The sequence below is a fragment of the Pinus tabuliformis genome, chromosome 6 (genome assembly GCF_031772625.1).
Source record: "Pinus tabuliformis cultivar Carrire ecotype Pingquan chromosome 6, CPIR1, whole genome shotgun sequence".
In the NCBI taxonomy this organism is placed as follows: Eukaryota; Viridiplantae; Streptophyta; class Pinopsida; order Pinales; family Pinaceae; genus Pinus; species Pinus tabuliformis.
Window position 1 is genome coordinate 376,056,222 of NC_142292.1, and position 17,492 is coordinate 376,073,713.

Consider the following 17,492-nt stretch of genomic DNA (forward strand, 5'->3'; position numbering starts at 1 on the left):
TAATCTCCAGTATTTCCCCTTCAAGTTTGCGCGCTATCATCCAGACTCTCTTTTATTTCCCTTCTCTCACTCAGAAAGTGAGAGCTGTTAGCACGACCCCCTTTTGTTTATTCTCCCTAACCTTCAGTACTCCTCCTTCAACCCTGCGCATCATCATCCGGCCCTTCTTATTCTTCTCCCGCAGCAAAGAGGAGTTAGCAGCCCACCACAGTGAAACCGCCCCTCAGAGAATCCAAGCCCAAGTAGTGATGGAACGTCCTGAGCAATGCTTTCATTGCCGCGATCTTCAGGCTGAATTCGAAGAGGTCAGAGCTCAACAAAGGGTATTGGAAGATCAAGTTCGGAACATGGAAGCCAGGCACGCTGAACAGATCCGGAGCCTGGAAGCCAAATTTGACGAGCAGTTCAGAATTTTACACAGCAAATATCGCACAGAAATGAACCTGTTTCTCCACCGAGTTCATTCACTTCATGAGCAGTTCAACGGACTCAGCAATAGATGCATTCACGCTGAGGAATCGCTGGCAATCTTAAGGGAAATCATGGAAGCAAAGCAGAAAGATAAATCAACATCCTCAAGTGCAAAGTCAATGGAAGCAGACCAGAACCCAGAGGATTCCACAGCGAGAAAGATCAGTCGTATTGACATTGATTAACTATGTGCTGTAAATGCAAGTTTTGGTGCCACCAGTATGTCCGAATTTATAGTAGCAATAGATGTTTTTTAGCTAGAAGTTATAGAAATCAATTCAAGGATAGGAACCTCATGCTTTCTCCTTGGATTTGTAATGCTCTCGAAGCAATCTATGTATGGCTTCATGCCTTATTCCCTTTTTCAATCAATATATAGCAGCCGATCTTGTCAAAAAAAAAAAAAAATATTATTATTTAATTAATTTAAGTAGATATGGTCAAATTGATTTATAAATAATTATTAATAATGATATAATATTAGATATCATTGTTTGGGATTCAACTGCATTAAGTAAGTCATTCATCTATGACCATTTCCCTGAGGTAGTCGTAACTGACTAATTTCTCATGATTTTGAATAGTCCACTTAGCACTCATTGCATCAGGGGATGCTCACAGGGGTGAAGAAGTGGGATTGAAACTAGTGAAATAAATCACATAGTGTCAATCATCACTTCCGGGGCATGAACCTAGTAAACAAGACTTCCCAAGAGGTCACCTATCCCAAATCGCCTTTGGTGCAAGCGCGCTTAACTGTGGAGTTTTCCCCACAATCAAGCCAACTTAGCTTGCTACCCCATTTGCAAAACCTTAGCAAGTATTGTGCCTCATGAACCATTCAAGTAGAGTTCCCTTCATTCTTTTGAATTAAGTATTTGGGATTTTTGCAGTGCATTATATGATATCATTTTTTAGGATTCGACTACGTTAAGTAAGTCATTCATCTATGACCATTTCCATGAGAGGTAGTCGTAACTGACTAATTTATCATGATTTTGAATAGTCCACTTAGCACTTATTGCATCAGGTGATGATCACGGGGTTGAATAAGTGGGATTGAAACTAGTGAAATAAATCACATAGCTTCAATAATCACTTCCGGGGATTGCACCCGGTAACCAGGACTTCTCGGGAGGTCACCCATCCTAGATCACCTCTAGCTCAAGAGCGCTTAACTATGGAGTTTTCCCCACAATCAAGCCCACTTAGCTTGCTACCCCATTTGCAAAACCTTAGCAAGTATTGTGCCTCATGAACCATTCAAGTAGAGTTCCCTTCACTCTACTCTACTAGAATGGTTCATGAGGCACAATACTTGCTAAGGTTTTGAAAATGGGTTAACAAGCCAACTAGGCTTGGTTGTGGGGAAAAATCCACAGTTAAGCGCGCTTGAGCCAAAGGCGATTTGGGATGGGTGACCTCCCGGGATGTCCTGGTTACCGAGTGCAATCGCTGGAAGTGATGATTGACGCTATGTGATTTATTTCATTAGTTTCAATCCCAATTCTTCACCCCTGTGAGCATCACCTGATTCAAGGAGTGCTAAGTCGACTATTCAAAATCATGAGAAATTAGTCTAGGTGGATTATTAAAGTCATGAGAAATTAGTCAGTTATGACTACCTCTCATGGAAATGGTCATAGATGAATGACTTACTTAACGCAGTTGAATCCCAAAAAATGATATCTAATTTAATGCACTGCGAAAATCCCCAATGATTTAATAATTATTTCATGGGAGAAATTGTAATTATTAAGGAATAATAAATACATAATGACTTATTTAATTATTCTTGTGGATGAGCGAAGATACTTAATTAGGTGTAGTCTAACTTATATATGAAATGACCATTTTCACGACATTTTTTTTGGTTAATTTCAATCAAAATCGAACAGATATTTTAAAAAAAATTGAGTTTAAATGGCTTCATATGAATAGTTTTTCATAGGAGAAATTGTAATTATTAAGGAATAATAAATAGATAAAGACTTATTTAATTATTCCTATGGATGAGCGAAAATACTTAATTATATGTATACTAACTTATAGACGAAATGACCTTTTTCACGACATTTTTTTGGTTAATTTCAATCAAAATCAAATAGATATTTAAAAGAAAATTGGGTTTAGATGGTTTCATATGAACAATTCAAGTGCCCCATGAGTTTTTCTGGTTGCTAAATCCATTTATGCATTCAAAAATGTAATTATTAAGGAATAATAAATACATAATCACTTATTTAATTATTTCTATGGATGAGCAAAAATACTTAATTAGGTGTAGTCTAACTTAAAGATGAAATGACCTTTTTCACGACATTTTTTTGGTTAATTTCAATCAAAATCGAACAGATATTTTAAAAAAAATGAGTTTAAATAGTTTCATATGAATAATTCAAGTGCCCCATGGGTTTTTCTGGTTGCTAAATCCATTTATGCATTCAAAAATGTATTTTAAGTAACAAAAAATCCTGGAACTGTATGTTGGAAATAATACTGAGAGGGGGGGTGAATCAGTATTATCTAGCAATTTAATAAATCTTCCTTATTTGATCTTTGAATTATTTTAGCATGTCAGTACCATAAAATAATGAGCATGAAAAACAGATAGTCACACCAAAGAACACAAGATGTAAGGTGGAAACCCAATGTGGGTGAAAACCACCTGCTGCAATATGTCTCTATCTTCTTTCAATTTAGAAACTTCTTTTACAATGATTTTGTACTGGTGCAGTCCTTTACCAGTATGCAGGCTGCAACCTGCAGAGAGCTACAACTCTCTCTCTCTCTCGTTTTCCAGTCTACTCCTGGAAGGGAGCTACAACCCCCTACTTCTTTTCATAAAGCATCAGATAATCAACAAGTACATAACATATATAGATCACTACAGATATCAGATCAGCAACAACAGAACTAACCCAGAACACCTTATCAATAGAGAAATTCAATCAACAGAACATCTTAAAACAGAGACGCAGTTTTTTCTTTCTGTGGCCTGCGACCAGACGCCGTTAACCTTCTGCTACTCTGCGTCCACACGCAGATATCCTTCTGCTCCGCTGCATGCCCACGCACTGTTCCTTTGACTGCTCTGCGTTCTGTTGCTTCAGGGACGCACCCAAAGATACTATCGCGCCGCGTCTTTCGCTACAGAGACGCACCTGAAAACACTATCGCGCCGCGTCCTTCTGCTTCAGAGACACACCTGAACCTTGATCGCCCTGCGTCCCCACGCAGGTCTCTCTCTACTGTGCTGCGTCTCGGCGCACTTGCCCTTTACAGTACCTGCGTCCCGGCGCACTTTCCCTTCACTGAACCTGCGACCCTTTAGATATAAATGATATGAAGGCTTCAGGACAAACCCAAACAGTCAGATCTACATATCTGATCATGCGCCATAGAGATCACAGTCCATTAGAAGATTCGCCCTCTTAGATCTGGACTAGATCTCACCAAATAAGATATTCAACCCAAGACGATTGCTCAATCCAAATGAATTCCTTTGCTTTATATAGGCAAGCTCCTCCCCAAAACATGGAACAATACCACGAGCCGACACCATAGAAACATAAAATCGTCGGCTAGATACCACACAAGAAACCCCCACGTGCTTTTCTCTGCCTTGAAATGTGTGCACTGGGTAGACGCACCCCCTGAACGGCTGGCCGGCGACCCTGGATGCGGGTTCTGCATGGTATACCTGCGGGGACGCACTTTCTGAACCGATTACCTGCGTCCTTCTTAATTTTTCAACAAACTGAGAGCCTTACCACTGGAGTTGCCATCAAGTACAACATCTGTAACATACAGTCATACCAGATAACATAATGCCAACAATCTCCCCCTTTGGACTTGATGGCAACCTCAACCTGGCAACCTCAACCTTACAAGCTTCAGCTTCATTCTCCCCCTTTGACATCAAGGGCAAAGGGTATGCTCCCCCTTAGCTCATGCTCCTCCAGATCTGCAACAAATAACCAGAAATCCACCATGAAAGAGATAGAGACATATTGCAGCTATTTCCAAGATCTCCTTCTCCATAATGCCAACAATGCATTATGTGCTCCCCCTGAGCCTTGTACCACCAATAAGAAGATGTTCAACAATAAGATGATGCATCAACAACCCCTAGCTTTTGCCTGAGGTATTCAAATGTGTCCCTGGGCAATGGTTTGGTGAGAATATCAGCAACTTGTTCCTTGGAAGGAACATACTCCAACTTGACTTTCTGTTCAAGCACTTGTTCCCGGAGAAAATGGTACTTGATTGGTATGTGCTTGGTTTTTGAATGCATAACAGGGTTCTTTGAGATGCTGATTGCACTTGTATTATCACATAAGATGGGGATTGGTGGAGTACAAGTGATTTGAAAATCCTGCAAAGTCTGCATCATCCAAAGGAGTTGGGTGCAACAAGATGCAGCAGCAACATATTCTGCTTCAGCTGTAGATAAGGCAATGGAACTCTGTTTCTTGCTGAACCAAGATACCAGTCTGGAACCCATAAAGAACGCACCACCACTTGTGCTTTTCCTGTCATCCACGCTTCCGGCCCAATCTGCATCTGTATAAGCATGAAGAGTAAGATCTGTATCTCTAGGATACCATAAGCCATAATTTTGAGTCCCTTGAAGATATTTGAAAATTCTCTTTACTGCCTGAAGATGAGTCTCCTTCGGATTTGCCTGAAATCTTCCAACTATTCCAACTGCATGCATGATGTCCGGTCGGGTACCTGTCAAATATAGTAAACTTCCAATCATAGATCTGTAGGTTGGTTGATGTACTGCTGAAGATTCATCATTTGCAATGAGACTACATCCTGTGACCATGGGTGTACATACTGGTTTTGCATCTTCCATGCCATATTTCTTCAAAATCTGCTTGAGATACTTGGTTTGAGATAAAAAGATTCCTCCTTCCTTTTGTTGGATTTGCAAACCAAGGAAATATGTCAGTTCTCCTAGCAAGGACATTTCAAATTCTTTCTGCATGACCGAGGCAAAGCTTTGACTCATAGCTTCTTCATTGCTGCCAAAAATAATGTCATCTACATACACAACAAGTATTAGCAATTTGTCATTTTCAACTTTTATATACATATTGCTATCTGCTGAACCTTTTGAGAAACCTTGTTGATGAAGATATTTGTCCAACCGGTAGTACCAAGCCCTTGGAGCTTGTTTGAGACCATAGAGAGCCTTTTTCAATCGACATACAAGATTTGGATCATTTCCAAGAATGAACCCATCTGGCTGTTCAATGTAGACTTCTTCTTCCAAGTCTCCATTCAGAAAGGCTGATTTCACGTCCATTTGAAATACTTTGAAGTTTTGAAAACTTGAGAGAGCAAGGAACATTCGGATGGCCTCAAGTCTTGCAACAGGAGCAAAAGTTTCTTCAAAGTCTATTCCTTCTTGCTGCGCATACCCTTTACAAACAAGTCTGGCTTTGTTTCTAATTACTTCTCCATTTTCATTCAATTTATTTTTGAAGACCCATTTTGTTCCGATAACATTCTTATCCTTTGGTCTAGGAACCAGCTCCCAAGTGTTGTTCTTTTCGATTTGCTCAAGTTCTTCATCCATTGCTTTCACCCAACATTCATCTTTGCATGCTTCTTTCACATTTTGTGGTTCAGTAGAGGAGAGTAATGCCAAATAGCTTGAGGCTTCTGCAACTGTTCTTCTTGTTTGTACACCTGCTTCTTTCTGCCCCACAATCTGAGATTCTGGGTGATTCTTCTGAACATATCTGGATGGAGTTTTCTCTTCTATTCTTGTCTGCTCCTCTGGTTCTTCTTGAGCTTCTCCTTGGGGTTCTTCTTCTTCATTATTCTGTCTTTGAGGGTAGCCTTCATCTTCTTCTATATCTTCATGATGTACTTGCCTAGGAATATATCCCTTCTCATCAACCACTACATCAATGCTGTCAACAATTCTGCCAAGTCTTTTATTGTAGCATTTGTATGCTTTGCTATGTGGAGAATAGCCAAGAAGAATGCCTTCATCTGCTCTAGGTTCAAGTTTGCCAAGCTGCTCATCAGTATTCTTGATATAGCATTTGCTCCCAAAGATTTTGAAGTGCTTTACCGAAGGAGTCCTGCCACTCCAAAGCTCATGAGGAGTTTGAGTGCTGTTCACCCGGACATTTGTTTTGTTGAGAATAACAACCACAGCATGTGCAGCTTCACCCCAGAAAGTTGCGGGAGTTCCTGATTCATCAAGCATAGCACGAGCCATTTGTTGGATTGTTCTGTTCATTCTTTCAACAACTCCATTTTGCTGAGGAGTTCTAGCTGTAGAGAATTCTCTCCTTATCCCATGTTCATCACAGAAATCGAAAAATTCATTTGAAGTAAATTCCCCACCTCTGTCGGATCTGAGGCACTTAATTTTGTGACCTGATTCATTTTCAACCAAGGCTTTGAAGGATTTGAATTTTTCGAATGCTTCATCTTTGTGCTTCATAAGTCCTAACCAGACAAACCTGGAGAAATCGTCAATAAATAATATCAAGTATTCCTCTCCTCTAGGTGTTCTTTTCCTGAATGGACCACATGTATCTGTATGTACTAGCTCAAGAGGCATGCTAGCTGATCCTTCTTTCTCTGGAAAGTTAGTCCTGGTTTGTTTTCCAAACTGACATGATCTGCATATGGTGTTGTCAGGAATTTTGATATCTGGAAGATCGCGAACTGCCTGATATTTGCATGCTTTCCTTATTTGTGAGAAGCTTAGATGTCCCAACCTTCGATGCCATAACCAGTGCTCTTCATCCTTGCTTAGATAGCATTGTTGTTGTCCTTCTTCAAATATGTACAGATTATTTGGAGTTCTTTTGCCTTTGAGTACTGTTTTACCTGTATCAAGATCACGAACAAGACATCCATTCGATCTGAAAAAATCTCGGTTCTTTGATCACACATCTGGCTGACACTTAGAAGATTATGCTTCAATCCATCAACATACAAAACATTTCCAGCTTTGACCTTTCCTTTTAACTGAGCAATGCCTTTTCCTTTTATAGTTGCAGGAGTATCGTTTCCAAAAGAGACTTTCTTTCCTTTTTCTAGAACAAAATAAGATTCAAGTTTTTCTTTATCACCTGTCATATGCTTCGAACATCCACTGTCAATGTACCATAGATTTTCCTGTCCCTCTGCATAAAATGCTATTCCACATCTTTCTGTTTGAGGTTCCTTTATTCTCCATGTTTTGGTGTTTGAGGCTTGCTCCTTTTTCTGCTGAAACCTGCTCCTGCATTCAGATTCTTCATGACCAAAGTTATTGCAAATAGAACATTCGACTTCATTTTCAAGAACCAAAAAGTTGTTATAGGTCCTTTTTGTCATTCCTGTCATACTTCTTTGTTTTTGAGCTTCCCTAGTCATGATTGTTTTATATGCAACACATTGAGCTGCTTTGTGACCAAAATTATGGCAAGAAAAGCATTGTCCATTGAAGAAGCTTCTGCGGTTATTGAATCTACCTGCCAACTGATTGTAACTTCTATTTTCATCTATTCTTGAACCAAACTGAGAAGATTTTACCTGTGGCTGGTTGTAGCTTTTGTTCACCCTTAAGATGGATTGCCCCTGATAGTTTCTGTTTGTATTTTGTCCCTGCTTTACCTGATTATCTTCATTGTTCTTCTGCTCATTTCTTCTTGCCGCATCAAGATAACTTTTTGAGGTGGATGCTTGAGAGGTTTCTCCATTGTAACCTAAACCTGTCTTGTTTAGAGGAGACCGCTGCACATTGATAATCTCATCCAAAGTTTCAGATCCTTTGACAAACTTAAGATTAATAGCTTTTGTTTTCTCAATTTCTTTTCTGAGACCAACAATTTCACCTTCTAGTTTTTCAAGATGTTTTTCTTTTTCATCAATTTGAAATTGTAGAATATCAATGATCACATTCTTTTCTTCTATACATCTCTTGAGTCTAGTAATTTCATCATAGAGGTTATTCACATCTACAGCATCCTCATAATCATCATCTTCAAATGCCATTAACAACTTATATTTATTACCTTGTTCATCTTCATCATTGTTTGATAAACCATCACTATCTTCATGGGTGTAGTAGCTTTTCTTATTTGCACTTTGTTTCTTGTTCCATCTAGCAGGTTCCTTTCCTTTATCCTTATAAGGACATTTTGCAGCATAATGACCTACTCTTCCACAAGCAAAGCATTTGAAAGGTAGCTTACCTCTGAACCTTCCAGAACCCCTTTGAAGATTTCTGACAAAATTTGATTCTTCTTCCTCTTCTTCTGGAACATGGCTTGCTTCATAGTAATCTTCTTTGCCTGATGCCTTAAAAGCAGCTTCCCTTCTGTCTGATGGACCTCCCTTTCTCATTTCATAAGCAGTTAGAATTCCATGTAGCTGAGACATAGTGAGAACACGAAGATTTTCCTTTTCTTCTATTGCAGATACTTTAGATTCAAACTTGGGGGATAATGATCTTAGAATCTTTTGAACTACTATAGCCTCTTTTATTTCTTCACCCAAATTTTTCATACAATTAACAATCTCATCTACCCGAAGAAAATAATTAGCCACACTTTCATCATTATACATCTTGAGAGTCTCATATTGAATCCTGAGAGTTTGAAGTTTAGCTTGTTTTACCTGTTCATCTCCTTCATAGCTCGTGACCATTTTGTCCCATATCTCTTTTGCTGATTTGAAGTGCATTACCTTCATGAATTCTGTTTGGGATATACTTCCTAATAGAGTACTGACTGCTTTTGCATTTGTTTCATACTTCTTTTTCTCAGCTGGATCTGTAGGAGTAGCTGAAGGAAAAGCATAGCCTGTTTCTACAATGTCCCAAACTTCTGTACCAAGAGATTGAAGATATGCAGTAACTCTTACCTTCCAATAATTGAAGTTTGTCCCATCAAAAATCGGTGGCCTGATTGATGCTTCTCTCTCGTAGTTGCTCATGATGAACGATCTACCTTCAAGCGATCAAGCTTCTCTGAAGGACCTGCTCTGATACCAATTGTTGGAAATAATACTGAGAGGGGGGGTGAATCAGTATTATCTAGCAATTTAATAAATCTTCCTTATTTGATCTTTGAATTATTTTAGCATGTCAGTACCATAAAATAATGAGCATGAAAAACAGATAGTCACACCAAAGAACACAAGATGTAAGGTGGAAACCCAATGTGGGTGAAAACCACCTGCTGCAATATGTCTCTATCTTCTTTCAATTTAGAAACTTCTTTTACAATGATTTTGTACTGGTGCAGTCCTTTACCAGTATGCAGGCTGCAACCTGCAGAGAGCTACAACTCTCTCTCTCTCTCGTTTTCCAGTCTACTCCTGGAAGGGAGCTACAACCCCCTACTTCTTTTCATAAAGCATCAGATGATCAACAAGTACATAACATATATAGATCACTACAGATATCATATCAGCAACAACAGAACTAACCCAGAACACCTTATCAATAGAGAAATTCAATCAACAGAACATCTTAAAACAGAGACGTAGTTTTTTCTTTCTGTGGCCTGCGACCAGACGCCGTTAACCTTCTGCTACTCTGCGTCCACACGCAGATATCCTTCTACTCCGTTACGTGCCCACGCACTGTTCCTTTGACTGCTCTGCGTTCTGTTGCTTTAGGGACGCACCCAAAGATACTATCGCGCCGCGTCTTTCGCTACAGAGACGCACCTGAAAACACTATCGCGCCGCGTCCTTCTGCTTCAGAGACGCACCTGAACCTTGATCGCCCTGTGTCCCCACGCAGGTCTCTCTCTACTGTGCTGCGTCTCGGCGCACTTGCCCTTTACAGTACCTGCGTCCCGGCGCACTTTCCCTTCACTGAACCTGCGACCCTTTAGATATAAATGATATGAAGGCTTCAGGACAAACCCAAACAGTCAGATCTACAGATCTGATCATGCGCCATAGAGATCACAGTCCATTAGAAGATTCGCCCTCTTAGATCTGGACTAGATCTCACCAAATAAGATATTCAACCCAAGACGATTGCTCAATCCAAATGAATTCCTTTGCTTTATATAGGCAAGCTCCTCCCCAAAACATGGAACAATACCACGAGCCGACACCATAGAAACATAAAACCGTCGGCTAGATACCACACAAGAAACCCCCACGTGCTTTTCTCTGCCTTGAAATGTGTGCACTGGGTAGGCGCACCCCCTGAACGGCTGGCCGGCGACCCTGGACGCGGGTTCTGCATGGTATACCTGCGGGGACGCACTTTCTGAACCGATTGCCTGCGTCCTTCTTAATTTTTCAACAAACTGAGAGCCTTACCACTGGAGTTGCCATCAAGTACAACATCTGTAACATACAGTCATACCAGATAACATAATGCCAACACTGTATTGCCATATTTTGGTGTATTGCCATATTTTGGTGAATTGTGGTGAGAAAGGCTATTTCGTCTATAAGTTAGTCTATGCCCTTTTAATTATTTTCACTAAATGGGTAAATATGAAAATAACAGCAATTAGTTAAATGGATTTATGGGTTATTTTCAAATGGATAAATAGAAACAATTTAGGAAAAATTATTTTCTAAATTATTTCCTAAGGTGGATGTGGGCTTTTAGGTGTAAAAACCATACTACATGGTGCATTTAGATAATCCTAGATGGAAATAGCTAAATGGTCACTTTTTTGGTGATAAAAAAGGGGGGGAAACTCATTGACAGGGATGGGATACAACCCACCCAAGCAACTGGGTAAGAGTTTAGGCGCATGGTGGGTGAAGAGAAGAGTTGAAGGAAGTGTTGAAGAAGAGCACCATGGTTGAGCCACTGGCCTAAAATAAAGAACATGTCTGAGAGTTGATCGACATGACTAATGCATATATGATATGATTTCCAAGGGGCCTCAACCTCATGCCTTGGTAGGCAAGGCCCCTTAAATGTGCCTCGAGGTACAGGCATTCTTAGGAAGTGGCGGAAAGAGGGAATTTTGAGTCCTTGCCCCATTTATGTCACCACATGAGGCCCCCATATCTGTGGTTTCCTTATAGTTATTTGAAAAAAACTTAGTAATGAATTTACTTCACACACACACACACACACACACATATATATATATATATATTATTTATCTTTTTAATTATAATAGTCTAGCTATATAAATTAAAAATCATGTAAAATGCAATAAACATCGATTCATAATAGGCATAAAGACACTTAACACTTATATTGCCATACGTCTCTAATCATCAAGATGAAAAAAAATCATAAAAATGATCAAAGTTATAGTTTTATTTTTAGTTGTTATTACTATTTTAAGACAAATTAACATATTAGTTAAATATATAGACATTTTAAAATATAGGTACATGAAAAACATAGTAAAGAAATAATAAACAATAAGAACTCAAAGATTTTGGAAAGAGTAGTAGTATCTTTCAGATAAACCTCAAGCTTCACTAAAAATAGCCCATGCATATAAACTAAGTAGCTAGTAAAGGTGGATAAGATGCATAATAGACATCAAAATTGTTTTTCTATAATAGATCTCACATTACCCAAGTCAATAAAAAAATAAAAAACATAAGAATTAAGTATATTATCACTTCTTCTTTTTTGTAAGTCGAAATTTCTGTTAATGAGAAATTATATACAAGGATATCAAAAAGCCATGTGGTCTTGCCCGACCAAGCTTATTGACCAATGTGATGACCATACAACATACAAAAGGAAAAATTTCCAGCTAAGAGGACTAGAGGCTTAGAGGCCTCACATTCCAGAAACTAATAGAACAAGAAACATACTAGTGAACATAATCAATCGTTGGATGTAATTGAAGGAGGGTTGTTCAACGCAGTACCTTGGGGATGTGAGGGGGGGGGGGGGTGATACATGAAGTTGACATGGTGCTAAAACTAAGCGAGCGAGGTTTTGAGTTTTTCAACCTTTTCCATTAGGAAATTATGGTTGTGCGAGACTACGAACACCCTCTCACAAACATGACACTGGAAGTACTAAAGATGCTTGAATTTAGCCATGATATCCTCATATTCCTCCCTACGAGCTTGACGATAGGCGTCCAGATGAGCAAAGAAATGGAGCAATTTAGGAATTTCCAAGAATGTACCTACACTCCTAGAAGGCGTCTGACTTGTGAACCAAGAACGTCCTTCATTAGAGTGGCCTCGCATTATCAAGCAACGAAGATGACTTTGCACGTGACCATGCACACGTGCATCACAACTGGGTTGCGAAGCTAGTTGATGGCGGTAGCCCACCATGGAAAAAATTGACTAGCTACAACACCCATGACTGGAGCATCTCACTCTATGCCTGGACCTTCCCACCTGACCAGAAATATCATCACCCTAAGACCTAGCGTGGGGGTAGTACCTTTCGGCTTCGGCAAAGAAATTATGTTCGAGGAGGGGGGATGGGTTTCTTAATGGAGCATGAAAGGGACCTGCAGAACTAGAGAGGAGGGGCTCCCCCATAAATACCACTTGCCCAAAACGAACCAAGACTAGCCGTATACCAAAGAAAGGAGAACTAATGCCAAGATCCCCGCCACCCTAAATTCACCACCCAAGCATAGCCAAACTAGACTAGAGAGGATAGAAACATGCGGGGAGAGAGTTGCGTATAAAGAAACAAGCACCCGAGACTAAATTGAGAGGAAATACAAAGGTAACACGTGAGACGAAGCAGAATCACGAGGAATGAATTATGACTAGAATCCCTATAAATGAGGAGCTAGAAGGTGAAAAATCCCAGAGGTAGTAGACACCCTATAGCTAGAAGCACCACCTCAAGAATAGCTGCACCACCCTCAGACCCAAAATTGCGAAGGCAAGAATTAGAGATTCGACACGGGTCGCTCGAGAAACATGCCCCAAGTGCCCAAGGTAGAGAACCCTGGGAGCAGAGGGAAATGACGATAGGAGTCGATGAGAACCAGCAAAGAAGCTTTAACCAAAGAAGGTCGAAGAAGGAAAGTTTCTTAGATAACTGAAGTGAGTGAGAGGGCGACGCTTGGGGCACACCTGTAGCGAACCGAATAGACCACCACCTTGGAGCAGACGCCGAAGAGGATGCTAGCAGGGAGAGGCGCATAAAACTGAAAAAAAAATGTTTGACAACCAGAGGGAATTGCCACCAGTAGGATATAGCAAGAGGAGGAGCGGCATCATCACCTTGATGCAAGCCAGAGGAAATGAACGGTTCACACACGCGAACTTGGGCGAATTAACTATGGCGTGATGGAGGGTTGTTTCCCTACCCTCCCTCACCTTAAACAATGAACATCTGACATCTGTCACGTGACCGGTGGCTATCATGTTCTGACACCCCCATCGTGGATAAGTAAGTTATCACTTTATTTTAATATATATATATATATATATATATATTATGATTTTGATTAGTTAAACAAATATTTGTTTTAAAGACATGTAACAATATTCTTAAATATAGAGATTCAATCCCATTTTACCATAAAAAATTTTAACTTGTAAATAGCATTTGTTACAATTCCATGTACAAATGTTATGGCTTATCAATACCAAATGCCCAATATGACATATGTTGACATAACATTTTCATTAAGTAATTAATATAAGATAAATTAACTAAAATAAAATAAGTAACTTAAAGATAATTACTATAAATATTTAGACATATTTTATGAAGACTCTGCCATGTAATTAATAATAATTCTAAAAAGCCTATTAAAATAAACACGTGTATAGGCTTAAATATGTATTGAAATTAAATCGAAAATTATAAAAGTATTCCATAAATTTTGTTTTTTCTGGGTCAATTCTAAATAAATAAATAATTTTTTAAAATTATTATAATAACAAGTAATTATTTTTATTTCAATTTAAGAAAAAAAAATTTAATATATCTCAACCGTATTAAAATCATAGCTTTCAATCATAAATTAAAATCATGGTGGAAAGGTATTCATCCAGCGAAAGTAATGCCATTTGGTCCACCTTATCATATCATTGAAATCGATAACACGGCGTTTCCATAAAACAAGCATACGATAATAGTAGATGAATATGATCTTTGACAATAAACGGGACAAATCTTTGACAAATTAAAAACAATATTAACAACAATGTTAAAATAAATTAATAAAAATAAACCTAAATAAGAAACGGTATGAGAAATGCAACAATTTCCGCTGCTTTCCCTTATTTTAATTTGTCGTTTTTGTTTATACTTTAATTTTTCTTTTAATGCTTCCTCCGATCTTAAACTATCGTTTTGTTTCGTATTTTTATATAGCATCGGTATTATGGGGAGTCCCAGCCGGATTTAATAGGTGACCCATTCAATCCCGTGGTCAATACAAGCACGTATGGCTATCTCACTTCCGAACAAGCGTTGGCCGATTACGCGACTCTGATTACAGATTTAAAGAAGAATTTATCAGCGGAAAATAGCCCAGTGATCGTGTTTGGCGGATCATATGCAGGAAGTAAATCATTTCATTTCATGTCGTAGTTCAAACCGATTATTAATTCACCTCTTTATTGTTAGTTTTAATATATGACATTGCGATTGCAGTGTTAGCTGCATGGCTTCGTTTGAAGTACCCACACATTATACTAGGTGCACTGGCGTCTTCCGCCCCAATTCTGTTGTTCCACAACCTCATTCCTGACTATAGCTTCCTCGCCGTTGTTACAAAGGATTTCAGAGTATGTTTCTTTCATTCATCAATATTGTCGCTCAAATCGTCAATTATCTGAGACCTTATGGCTGTGATTCTATGTTTAATAAACACAGGATGCCAACGAGAGCTGTTACACTACAATTAAGAATTCGTGGGGCGAAATGGACAGACTTGCTTCTCAGCCCGGAGGCCTCCAAAATTTGTCCAACATATTTAACACTTGCACGTAAGAATTAGAAAATTAGATTTAAATATTTTATTCGTCTGCTCTACTCCACACTGATCAGATCGTTCTCTTTCTGTGGTGCTTCTCAGCAATGTAACTGATGTAAAGGCCTTGCATGATGTGCTGATTGGTATTTACGAACATGCAGCACAATACGACTATGCTGAGGTCATAGGCGTAAGTAGTGAATAATTTTATTACCACCACAAATCGATTTTATCTTCAATATAAATATAACTCAATTTAGGATTTTGATAAATGGGCATTGTTGAGATTTTTAAAAATTTAAGATGAATGTATATTTTTCGAGACAGGTTTTTTGTATCAAAATTTATTTTCAAATCAACAAGTGTGGTTCATAGTCAGTAGAAGATGAAGAACCAGATCTAGGCATAGGTTAAGTAGTGAAAAAATGGTTTGAATGATCTCTCTATTATACCTGGATTTGGTTCTTCATCTTGTCCTGACCCTGACCATGAATCACACTTGTTGGTTCAAAACACCTCTACAAATAAATTTTAATGTAATTAAGGCCCAAAAATTGTCTCAAAAATTTGATTAATATAAATCACAAAAACCTCAATTAAATGAATGTATATTATTAAATTTTAAAATTAAATATATTTATATTTATAGAAGTTTATTTTTAAATATCAATAATCTAAAAAGTTTGCACATATCTCTTTCCACAATCGCTTCTAGGTTTGCTTTTTTCTCAACCGTGGAAAATGAAGATTTGTTCGGAAATGAATATTAACATCGTTGGTACTGTAGATATGCAACGTCATCGATAGCGCTCCCAAAGGTACCGACATTCTGGTTCGGGTGTCAGCCGGAGCCGGAATACTTTACCCATTCTGCCTGCCAGTTAATTTTACCGATCAATTTTACCCATGGTTGTGGCAGGTTTGCGAATGTTTTTCATGATTAATAAATTTAATATGAAGCTGTGAGGAGATAATCTGATTGTAATTTACAGGCATGCTCTAAGAGGAGATAATCTGTCTGTTTTGTAGACGTGCACGGAAATGGTGTTTCCGATTGCCCAGAATCCGAATAAAACAATGTTTCCCCTTAAGATATTTGATCTAAAGTCCTACGCTGAAGATTGCAAAAGGAAATATGGAGTGCTTCCCAGGCCCAACTGGGTAACAACTGAATATGGCGGCCATGTACGTTGTACATTAACGAATCAATATGTATGTGTATGCATCTGGCTAAAGCTTTTGTAATGTGATTCGTTATAATTTGTGTGCACGCAGGACATAAGAAAGGTGCTGAAACACTTCGGTAGCAACATCATTTTCTCGAATGGTTTGAGGGATCCATGGAGCAGTGGGGGGTAATTCACAAGACATTAGCCATTAGTTTTTACATGGAGAGACTTCTTTATACTTTTAGCGCTTCTGTTATAATCGTTTGCATTTTTTTACGGGATGAATTGCAGTGTGGTGAAGAATATATCTGAAAGTATCGTCGCGCTGCCTACCAAAGAGGGTAAGCGCAAATATTATTCCGAAAAGACTGAATATTCATATAGCAAATCTAGACTGAAATTCTGGTGGATACATCATGAATGGCAGGAACCCATTGTCTAGACCTATTTCCTTCTTTGCCAAGTGATCCAGAATGGCTTAAAGAACAGAAAGCAAAGGAAATCGAGTACATCAAAAGCTGGATTCAACAATACAACTATCAGTTTCTTCACAAATGATGCCACCACTGAAACTAATAGAAAGCGTTGCAGGAATAAGTATGGTGTGGTAAAGTTAATTCATTTATGGTAAGCAAATTGGAGAAATATTAGCCAGCATGTAGATTCTTTGCTAAGAGAGACTCTGACTGTGACTCTTTTCAAAGGCGTCTCCATAGTTGGTATTAAAGTTCATGTTTCTTTTGAGGTTATTGAAGCCTTTTTCCGGTGGATTTTTCCTAAATTCCGAAAAGGTTCTTGTGTAACTTAGAGTGTTCGGTCATTGGATTTAAATGTTTTAATTAAACTTTTGAGTAAAATAAGTCATCCCCAATAATTTAGGATGTTTCTAATAATAGTTAGCAATCGAAAATCAAGATTTATTTCAAAATGTTGGTTTAATGAAATTGTTGGATTAATTTTTTGAGATGAACAT

General features: G+C 38.6%; 1 protein-coding gene across 1 annotated transcript; it reads left to right on the top strand.

Annotated features, from left to right (window-relative positions):
* The first annotated feature begins 669 nt into the window (after nt 1-669).
* LOC149258873 (uncharacterized) lies at nt 670-17,238 on the top strand. Its single transcript, XM_089439162.1, has 10 exons — nt 670-690; nt 14,747-14,939; nt 15,029-15,162; nt 15,251-15,363; nt 15,453-15,540; nt 16,138-16,269; nt 16,380-16,535; nt 16,626-16,705; nt 16,811-16,860; nt 16,947-17,238. The coding sequence occupies exons 1-10, from the start codon at nt 670-672 to the stop codon at nt 17,075-17,077; spliced, it is 1,098 nt and encodes a 365-aa protein (XP_089295288.1). The 3' UTR covers nt 17,078-17,238.
* Nucleotides 17,239-17,492: the final 254 nt, after the last annotated feature.

Excerpts from the sequence above, each read along its gene's own strand:
- LOC149258873 (XM_089439162.1), top strand. The coding sequence starts at position 670 with ATGCAAGTTTTGGTGCCACCA. Across the intron at positions 691-14,746 it reads TGCAAGTTTTGGTGCCACCA|CATCGGTATTATGGGGAGTC; the intron begins GTATGTCCGAAT and ends ATTTTTATATAG. Across the intron at positions 16,861-16,946 it reads CGCGCTGCCTACCAAAGAGG|GAACCCATTGTCTAGACCTA; the intron begins GTAAGCGCAAAT and ends CATGAATGGCAG.